General features: G+C 37.2%; 1 protein-coding gene across 1 annotated transcript; it reads right to left on the bottom strand.

Moving 5' to 3' along the window:
* Positions 1 to 385: 385 nt before the first annotated feature.
* LOC145771169 (uncharacterized) lies at positions 386 to 5,837 on the bottom strand. The gene is made up of 2 exons (XM_082582905.1): positions 5,653 to 5,837; positions 386 to 1,490 (listed from the first exon to the last, which is right to left on the bottom strand). The coding sequence occupies exons 1-2, from the start codon at positions 5,835 to 5,837 to the stop codon at positions 485 to 487; spliced, it is 1,191 nt and encodes a 396-aa protein (XP_082439031.1). The 3' UTR covers positions 386 to 484.
* Positions 5,838 to 10,910: the final 5,073 nt, after the last annotated feature.

Raw genomic sequence — 10,910 nt, 5'->3', positions numbered from 1 at the left:
AATTATATCGGAGCTGTGTGCGGCCTGCAATGCTATATGGTAGCGAGACATGGGTATTGAGAGTGAATTGGCAATCCTGAGAAGAACGGAAAGGTCAATGGTGAGAGCAATGTGTGGGGTGAAAACGAGAAGGGAAAAAAGGACTGAAGAATTGTTGGATATGCTAAAGATGAGAGAGACCATAGACCAAATGGAAAGGGCAAATGGAGTAAGATGGTATGGACATGTGATAAGGAGGGAGGAAGGAAGTTTTCTTAGAAAGGCACTAGATCTAAAGGTGGATGGGAAGAGGAAACGCGGTGGTCCAAGAAGAACGTGGAAACAACAAGTGAAGGATGAATTTAAAAAAGTCGGACTGAAGGAAGAAGATGCAAGGGACAGGGTGAAATGGAGAAAAGGGATTAAAACAATTGCTGCGCGGAAACAATCGGCCACCCCCACTAGTGGGGAACAAACCGACGATGGATTATGATGATGATCACATTTATATATATGATGTCTCACCAGAATGAGTTAGCTTATGAGATTTTAGATGACCAGATTGCCTAAACAACTTTTCACAAACATCACATTTATATGATTTCTCACCAGAATGAGTTAGCTTATGAGATTTCAAATGACCAGATTGCCTAAACAACTTTTCACAAACATCACATTTATATGGTTTTTCACCAGAATGAGTTAGCTTATGAGATTTCAAATTACCAGATCGGGCAAATGACTTTTCACAAACATCACATTTATGCGGTTTTTCACCAGAATGAATTAACTTATGATATTTTAAATGTCTAAACTGCGAAAATGACTTGTTACAAACGTCACATTTATATGTTGTTTCACCAGAATGAGTTAGCTTATGATATTTCAAACCACCAGATTGCAAAAATGACTTTTTACAAACATCACATTTATACGGTTTTTCACCAGAATGAGTGAGCTTGTGGTATTTCAAATAACCAGATCGTATAAATGACTTTTCACAAACATCACATTTATGCGTTTTTTCACCAGAATGAATTAGCTGATGAGATTTCAAATCAGCAGATCGCGCAAATGACTTTTCACAAACATCACATTTATAAGGTTTTTCACCAGTGTGAATTAGCTGATGAGATTTCAAATTACCAGATCGCGAAAAAAATTTTTCACAAATATCACATTTATACGGTTTTTCACCAGTGTGAATTCGCTGATGCATTTCCAATGCACATTTCCATTTAAAACTTTTGTCACAAAGTTTGCAACAAAGTCGTTCCCTTACATGCATTTTTTTGTGAATGATCAATGCTGACTTGCTTGGGAAATGTTTATAACATATATTGCACATAAAAATGTCTTTCTCAGTTGGTTGGATGGAAGATAACCTTTCGTGATACAAATATGGAGGACATTCCTTGGTGGCTGAAGCAGCTTTTGAATCATCTTGGCTTGCAATTTCGCATGATTCAGGAACTTCAAGCTTCACTGGAACCTTTTCATCTTGATTCAAACTGAAAGGTAAAATGATGATTAATTGTTTCTTGTGAACTGATCGTGCAACTCGATACAGAAAGGATGGGATGTGAAAAAGTGTGAGTAAAATATAATATCAGCATCACACATCTTGACAAGGCCAACTTAGCGTGAGCAAAATTCAAATGCAAATTTGCAAAAATTAAACAATACATTTTATTATTACTACCAAAAGTGCTCAATGCCAAGCAAAAGGCAATTTCAACTCGGTACACGACAACTGGGCGAGACAAAGTGGGCGATACCCACTTGGGCGAGACCAGGTGGACGACGAGACAAGTGGGCGACGGACCAGGTGGGCGACGAGTCAAGTGGGCGACAAGCCAAGTGGGCGACGGCCAAAGTGGGCGACGGAATCGAAAGTTTAGCCGTTCGGAAAAATTTGTAGAAGGGAAGCCATGAGAGTTCTCACGCTGAGTTTCACGAAGCATTAGAAGCAACATTTTCATTATTTTTTGTGTAATAGCGCTTTGCATTGTGACATCATCTTGTCACATTATTTTGCAATTTGCGGCGTCAGGGTTTATCGTGAAGCTTAAGAGAAACCTCTCAGGAAAGAGACAAACGAATGGCCAAAGAGTGGTTGAAGTCAGTTATGAACGTTCCCTAACCGTTATCAAAGCTTGTCAGTATAAAATATGATTTTTAATTTTTACTTTAAAATACAATGGTTGATTTGTGGAAGGGAAGCAATGAGAGTTCTCACGCTGAGTTTCACGAAGCATTGGAAGCAACATTTTCATTATTTTTTGTAGTCTAGTAATAGCGCTTGCTGTTTGATGTTAATTTGCATTGTGACATCATCTTGAAACATTATTTTGCAACACACAATCCAGTCTCTGAATATTATAAACACTTGCGGTAGGTCACTAGGTCAGCCAGTGGTGAGATCTTAACTACTAAGTAGCTAGTTTGGTAGGTACATGCATTAGACATTTGAATGTTTGTAGTGATTTTCAAGCGAAACAGAAGTTTTTGATAGTTGTTCGAGTGTGTTATTGTTTAAAATACATGTAAAAACTTACATACAAATCATTAACTACGAAGATAAGCATAAATTTGATGCTCTAAAAATAATCCATTAAAATAAAATTTTTGACAGAATATCTAAAACTAGTCATATTTTTCAATTTTTAGTCATAAACAAAATGGCCCTAGTAATGACTGTCAGTCACAATGTGTTCTGTAAACTGCTGATGCGGCTACGCAGCGTCTAGACTAGAGCATTCGGATTAAAGTTTTATTGGTACTTTCACATACAACATTGTAAATGTAAGTTAATGGCAAGTCTCTATGAGACATTGGATTTTCCGCGCACATACGATTTATAGCGTCAAGAACACTAATTGTGCGCTGTTTTTTTTTTTCGGTCATTGACCGATTTTTTAGAAAAATGTTCGAAAAAAATATAGCCTAGCCAATTCGGTCAAAATGTGCACACAAATATTTAGTCAATTCGGCCAAGTGTTGCAAGGTTGAGTTACAATTAGTCTACTCTTACTACCACTCTTTGGCCATTCGTTTGTTTCTTTTCTGAGGGGTTTCTCTTAAGCTTCACGATAAACCCTGACGCCGCAAATTGCAAAATAATGTGTCAAGATGATGTCACAATGCAAATTAACATCAAACAGCAAGCGCTATTAGTATTACTAGACTACAAAAAATAATGAAAATGTTGCTTCCAATGCTTCGTGAAACTCAGCGTGAGAACTCTCATTGCCTCCCTTCCACAAATCAATTATTGTATTTTAAAGTAAAAATTAAAAGTCATATTTTTTCCGAACGGCTAAACTTTCGATTCCGTCGCCCACTTTGGCCGTCGCCCACTTGGCTCGTCGCCCACTTGGCTCGTCGCCCACTTGACTCATCGCCCACCTGGTCCGTCGCCCACTTGTCTCGTCGCCCACCTGGTCTCGCCCAAGTGGGTATCGCCCACTTTGTCTCGCCCAGTCGTCGTGTACCGATTTCAACTTACCAGATTGTGAAAAAGACTTTTCACAAACATCACATTTATATGGTTTTTCACTAGAATGAATTAGCTTATTAGATTTTAAAGTACCAATTTGCAAAAAAAAATTTTCACAAACATCACATTTATATTGGTTTTCACCAGAATTAGTGAGCTTATGAGATTTCAAACTACCAGAATGCGAAAAAGACTTTTCACAAACATCACATGTATAGGTGTTTTCACCGGGTCTGCTACTATTCGGTGAGTCCGATTCGGTGAGAGCCCTATTCGGTGAGTTTTTTTTTTTTTAATTATTGCGCGCCGTAGCCTAATTATCATTGCCGTTATAGGGTTAGGGGATAGGGGTTTTTGTGTTTTTTTTTTAAATTTTTGTTTGAAAATTATCGGGTACCGTAGCCTAATTAAAACCCCAAACCCCCAAAACCCTTAAGTCCCCCAAAACCCCCAACCCCAAAACCCCAAAACCCTCAAGTCCCCCAAAACCCCAAAAAACCCTAACCCTAAAAACCCCCAACCCCCTAACCCCCAACCGCAAACCCCCAACCCCAAAAACCCACCCCAACCCCAAAAACCCCCTAACCCCTAACCTCTATCCCCTATCCCCTAACCCTATAACGGCAATGATAATTAGGCTACGACGCGCAATAATTTAAAAAAAAAACTCACCGAATAGGGCTCTCACCGAAAAAGGCTCTCACCGAATCGGGCCATTCCGGTTTTCACCAGTGTGAAGTAGTTTGTGGCGATACAAAACATATATACATCCGTGTAAACGATTTGTCACAAACATCACATTATACGGTTATTCACCTGTGTGAAGACGTTTGTACCGATTTAAATTAGCTATATGTAAATACGACTTGTCACAAATATCACATTTATGTGGTCTGTCACCAGAATGGGTTAGCTTGTGATATATGAAACTACGAGTTTGCGAAAACAACTTTGCACAAATATCACATTTACATGGTTTTTCACCAGAATGAGTGATCATATGACATTTCAAACCACTAGATCGTATGAATGACTTTTTACAAACATTCACACTGATATGGCGCTGCTATGTCACTTCAGCCTTCCACGCGGGGCGGCACACGGCAAAAAAGTCAGGCCACATATACTGCGGGGTGCGCCGGCGCGGTTTGCATCACTACTGCATTACTGCAAACTACATACGGTAATGTACTCTCTATTTTATCTTTGTCCTATCTTTGTCTGAACAAAAAAAAGTGTTGAAATGCATTCTCTTTTCTTGATAAATTTTCTTTGCGAACTGCACTATTGATTCCTTTAGGACAATTTTAAAGTAATCTACTACAGTCCTCTGTGATCCTACTGCAGTCATCCTACTGCACCAACTCAATACATTGTTGTCTAAAATTCTATTTTTGTCACATTAACGCTTCATGCACAGTAAGTTAAATACTTGGATTAACTGAACAGGAAGTCAAGCAGGCCAATCTTCACGTCCACTATGGAAGACCAGCACAAACTTTCATGCAAAAAACTCAATCTTATTCTTAGGGGGTATGTAAAACTTTAAAGCATCATATTTCCAAAACTATAATAGATGTTGAGCTAAAATTTGAAATACATGGCTAAATCATGCCAAATAACATTTTGTTTGAGTAAAATCGAAGGGCTAAAACTAGGATCTTTATTATTTTCAGGACGTTTGGCATGGAATGACTCTTTTTCTGACACTTAGTTGGCCTTATCAAGATGTCTGATGCTCATATTATCATATTTTACCCACGTTTTTTTTCACATTTCATCCTTTCTGTTGCTATCGAGTTGCACGATGAGTTCGCAAGAAATAATTAATCATCATTTTACTATTCAGGATGAATCAACATGAAAAGATTCCAGTGAAGCTTGAAGTTCTTGAATCATGCAAAATTGTAAACCAAGATGATTTTAAAGCTGCTTCAGCCACCAAGGAATTGAGTGAACGAAAAAAAAAAGTTCTAAACGAAAAAAAAACAGTTCTAATACGTAATAGAAAGTATTTCTACATCGTACATAATATGTTCTTTCACTCATGAGTGTTCACAGATGACTTTCTAGTTTGCAACTCATTAAAGAATCACTGCAAAGTGGTTCATCTGATGAACAATCTAATAATAATTGACCAACAATGGTGAATGTTTAAAATTTTTGCAGCATACCATATATTGCCATATAGAGATTCATTCTCAGTTGATTGGATGGAAGATAATTCTTCTTGATACAAACATGGATGACCTTCCTTGGTGTCTACAACAGTTTCCAAATGATGTTCATCAATAAGTCCATAAAGTTTGCATACTTCAGAAACTTCAAGCTTTACAGGGACACTTTCGTGTGGATTCATATTCAAAAGTGAAGGGAACTACAAACTGACTTAATAATATGACACTTATTTAAAATAAAGCAACTGAATGAAGTAATATTTTCCTGAAAATCACCAAAAATACATAAAAAGGTAAAGATAAATTTTCCAAATTACGAGTACGTAGTATCAACTTTGTCAAAAACATAACAATTATATGGGTTATTCACCACAGTAAACACATTTAAGCTGATGTAAAAACGATTGGTCAAATAACATTGTCAAAATCATCATGTCACAAAACAAAAAGTGATGGTGAGTGGAGCAGAAGGAACAGTTGTTGAGAGCAAAGTAGATCCCTGTGGAATATGTGGCAAGAGAGTGATGAGAAATTCAATGCAATGTAAGGAATGTGGAAAGTGGGTACATGCAAGATGTGCTAATGTCAAGAGAGCCGCAACAAGATTGGCGAAGTGTTTTGTTTGTGGGAAGTGCAGTAAAGGAAGGAATGAAGTGGAAGGCCATGATGATGAGTTCTGCCATGGCATAGAAACAGTGACAGACTTCTGTTATCTGGGTGATCGAATAAATGGAAGTGGTGGATGTGAAGCAGCGGTGACAACAAGGGCAAGATTGGGCTGGGCAAAGTTCAGGAAATGTGGGGAAATGTTGTATGGCAGAAAATTCTCACTAAGGATGAAAGGGAAAGTATATCGGAGCTGTGTGCGGCCTGCAATGCTATATGGTAGCGAGACATGGATATTGAGAGAGAGTGAACTGGCAATCCTGAGAAGAACGGAAAGGTCAATGGTGAGAGCAATGTGTGGGGTGAAAACGAGAAGGGAAAAAAGGACTGAAGAATTGTTGGATATGCTAGAGATGAGAGAGACCATAGACCAACTGGCAAGGGCAAATGGAGTAAGATGGTATGGACATGTGATAAGGAGGGAGGAAGGAAGTTTTCTTAGAAAGGCACTAGATCTAAAGGTGGATGGGAAGGGGAAACGCGGTCGTCCAAGAAGAACGTGGAAACAACAAGTGAAGGATGAATTTAAAAAAGTCGGAGGAAGATGCAAGGGACAGGGTGAAATGGAGAAAAGGGATTAAAACAATTGCTGCGCGGAAACAATCGGCCACCCCCACTAGTGGGGAACAAACCGACGATGGATTATGATGATGATGATCATATTCATATGTATCATTGCAACAAAGTGGGACTTTTTATGCTTTTCAAAGAAATTGAGAGAAAATATGTTGTTCCACTTACAACACATTGGTATGATAGAATGACCCTATTATATGAAAAATGTTATTAAAGTGTGAAGCGGTTTGTGTCGATTTCCATGCGAACATGTGACAAGAATCCATGCGTCATTGATACGGTTCTTTACCAAAATGATTTGATTGCATCAGCTTTAATTACATTTAAATGAGCATGCATTTGCATATGCTTTTCATCAGAATAAGTTACCTAGATCGGCTGCATAGCCGAGTGGTGAGAACACTGGAACGGCAATCGAAAGGGCGGCGGTTCGACACCGCTCAAGAGCATGCAGCTGTGTCTGTGGCAGGACACTTAAAGGTATGCCTGAAGGTGGACACGAAGATTGGCTTCCTTGCCTTCCCGTCCACTTAATCTAAATCTTCAATCACCGGGTGTAAGCCTGGATACGACAAACAAACAAAGTTACCTAGCCAGTTGACAATTCAACTTCAACGCTTTTGACATCACTTAAATTAAACGGAGAAAAACATTGATAAAACGTCATTGAAACTTGAAAGGGTATGTCGCACTTTTCAACGTCTGATGTGTAAAAGTAAACAACACACAATCGTGGAACTTGGTGATATGAATCACTATTTAAACATTTTACAAATAAACTAGGGATGGTAGAAATATAGTTACTAGTTAGGGTATAGCGATCTATATACACAGGTCTTGACAACGTGCAAATTGGGGGACTTGGCAACGTGCAAACTGGAGGTTTGACCAAAGAACGATATAATTTTCAGTTTGAATTTTTATTTTCATCAGATATCTTGACAAGGACAATTATGTGATCTTTCACCAGAGTGAAGTCGTTTGTGTCGATTGAAATTAGTTTTACGTAACAATAACCTTTTACAAACACTACATTCGTAAGTTTTTTTTGCCAAAGTGAATTTGCTTATGAGATTTTAAATGACCAAACTGCGAAAACAATTTGTCACAAACGTCACAAACATATGGTTTTTCGCCAGAATGAGTTAGCATATGAGATTTCAAACACTAGATTCGTATGATTCATATGCAAAGGTGAAAGGAACTACAAACTCTTAATAATACTTATCTTTATTGAAGCAACAAGGAAGTAATATTTTCCTGAAAATCAAACAGAACAAACATGTAAAAAGTAAAGATAAACAGTCTAAATTACGATTACATAGAATCAACTTTGTCAACAACATCATATTCATTGTTAAAAACATCACATTCGTAAAAAGAGTTTATTCAGGTAAATAACCAAAGTCGACCATATGGCAAACATAAGGTTTTCCACCAGAATGAGATAGCTTATGAGATATTAAATTGTCAATGATTTCAAATGGTCAATGATTTCATTCGTGTGGATTCATATTCAAACGTGAAAGGAACTACAAACTCCTTTTAATAATACTTATCTTAATTGAAGCAACTGAATGAAGTAACATTTTCTTGAAAATCAAACAGAAGAAACATGTAAAAATGTAAAAGGTAAAGATAAACAGTATAAATTACGAATGCATACAATCAACTTTGTCAAAAACATCATATTCATTGTCAAAAACATCACATTCGTAAGAAGAGTTTACTCAGGTAAATTACCAAAGTCGATCATTTGAAAAAAATGTAAAAAAAAAACATTTGTAAAAACTTGAAAATCAAACAAAACAAACATGTAAAAGGTAAAGATAAACAGTACAGAGAATCAACTTTGTTAAAAACATCATACTCATTAATTACTCAGGTAATTAACAAAAGTCGATCATATGACAAACATGTAAAATCAAAAGATTCACAATTCATAACACATAAGAATGTGAGGTTGTAAAAGTGTTATAACCCTAATATGCACAGGTCTTGTCAACGTGCGAACTGCGAACTTATAGTGTAGTAGTGACTGGAAACCGATGTAATTTAGATTTCAAAAGATAGGCTTATACAGTAGAACTTGGATAACTCGTCGCCCCAGGGGGAACAGAAAAAATGACGACTTACGCGAACTGGCAACCAATGCAAACAGTTAAATTTTGCCATTGTTTCGCGTCGCATTAATTTCATGGTGCTCCGTGACCTAATTTAATGCGATAGTGGTAAAGTGAGACGAAGAGGAAAGCGAGAAAAGAATTTAATTACGGTGCACAATAAAGTACAGTAATAACGCACTTAACAGCTTAACTGAAGAACACAGATATTTTTAACTGCGTTTTGCTTGCAAGTGTCTTGTCAACCAAGTATTCATGCATATTTAATAGTGAGCTTGCGAATTCACCACTGTCTTCTTGGCATAACATATAGGTGGCACATATATCTTCTTCCTCCTCACCATCATCTTCTTCGTTGTCTTCATTTTCTGTACCTAAGGTGCCTTGGATTTCTTACAGCGCTTCTCTTATCGGCAACAGAGCACGTACGCGCACACCTGCAATCGACCAGACCAACATAATTCATGCATGTGCGTCTGGCCCGATAGAGTGTGTGCGTGCACACGTCTCAGCGCAGTACAGTAATTTCTTCTCGAAATAGTCTGTAAATGCCACGTCAGCATTTGAGTGGATGACAACTTAGACGAATTTTACGTCCCAGGGGAAGACAAACAGTGACGGCATAATCGAGTTGACGAATTATGCGATGACCACTTAACCGAACTTGATTGTGTACAAAAGATAGGCTTTCTGCCGTGACCTGGCAATCATTGACGACTTGTGCAAACTGATGAGTTTTCCGAAGACGAGTTATCCAAGTTCTACTGTAGTTGAAAAACTAAATATTCTTGTAGAATGACTAAATTGCTGAAAATGTTAAGTGAATCTCATATAAGGTGTGTGATTCGTTTGTGCCGATTTAAATTATGCTTGTGTGAAAATGATTTGTCACAAACATCGCATCTATGTAGTTTTTCATCACCAGAATGAGTTAACATATGATATTTCAAGTGGCTAGATTGTAAAAAGGACTTTCTACAAACCTCACATTTATATAGCATTTCACCAGAATGAATTCGTTTGTGCCGTTTCAAAATACTAGATTCAGAAAACGGCTTTTCACAAACATCACATTTATATGGTTTTTCACCAGAATGAATTAGCTTGTGCCGTTTCAAATTACCAGATTGTGAAAATGACTTTTCACAAGCATCACATTTATATGGTTTTCCACTAGTGTGACTGAGCTTATGAGATTTCAAATTGCTAGATCGTGAAAATGACTTTTCACAAACATCACATTTATATGGTTTTTCACCAGAATGAATTAGCTTATGAGAATATAAAGTGCTAGATTGCGAAAATTGCTTTTCACAAACATCACACTTATAGGGTTTTTTACAAGAATGAGTTAGCTTATGAGAATTCAAATGACCAGATTGCGAAAATGTCTTTTCACAAACATCACATTTATATGGTTTTTCACCAGAATGAATTAGCTTATGAGATTTCAAATCACCAGATCGCAAAAATGACTTTTCACAAACATCACATTTATATGCTTTTTCACCATAATGAATTAGCTTATGAGATTTTAAACCACGATATAGCAAAAAGGACTTTTCACAAACATCACATTTATATGTCTTTTCACCAGAATGAGTTAGACTATGAGATTTTAAACCATTAGACCGTGCAAATGACTTTTCACAAATATCACATTTATATATATGGTTTTACACCAGAATGAGTTAGCTTATGAGATTTCAAATTACCAGATCGGGAAAATGATTTTTCACAAACATTACATCGATATGGTTTTCCACCAGCGTGAAATCGTTGATGTTTTTCCAATGCAAATTTGCATTCAAAACTCTTGTTACATAGTGTGCAACAAAGTCGTTCCCTCAAATGAATTTTTTTGTGACTGATCAATGCTGACTTGCTTCG

This window comes from Aplidium turbinatum, chromosome 5 (genome assembly GCF_918807975.1).
Source record: "Aplidium turbinatum chromosome 5, kaAplTurb1.1, whole genome shotgun sequence".
In the NCBI taxonomy this organism is placed as follows: domain Eukaryota; kingdom Metazoa; phylum Chordata; class Ascidiacea; order Aplousobranchia; family Polyclinidae; genus Aplidium; species Aplidium turbinatum.
The sequence above is the reverse complement of the archived record's forward strand: the minus strand, read 5'-3'. Positions and strand labels throughout refer to the sequence as shown.

What these genes read in the sequence shown, in the direction of transcription:
- LOC145771169 (XM_082582905.1), bottom strand. Translation starts at nt 5,837, where the DNA reads ATGAATCCACACGAAAGTGTCCCTGTAAAGCTTGAAGTTTCTGAAGTA. An exon ending in TCTCTATATGGCAATATATG is followed by an intron (nt 1,491 to 5,652) that starts GTATGCTGCAAA and finishes TTTACCTTTCAG; the next exon opens with TTTGAATCAAGATGAAAAGG.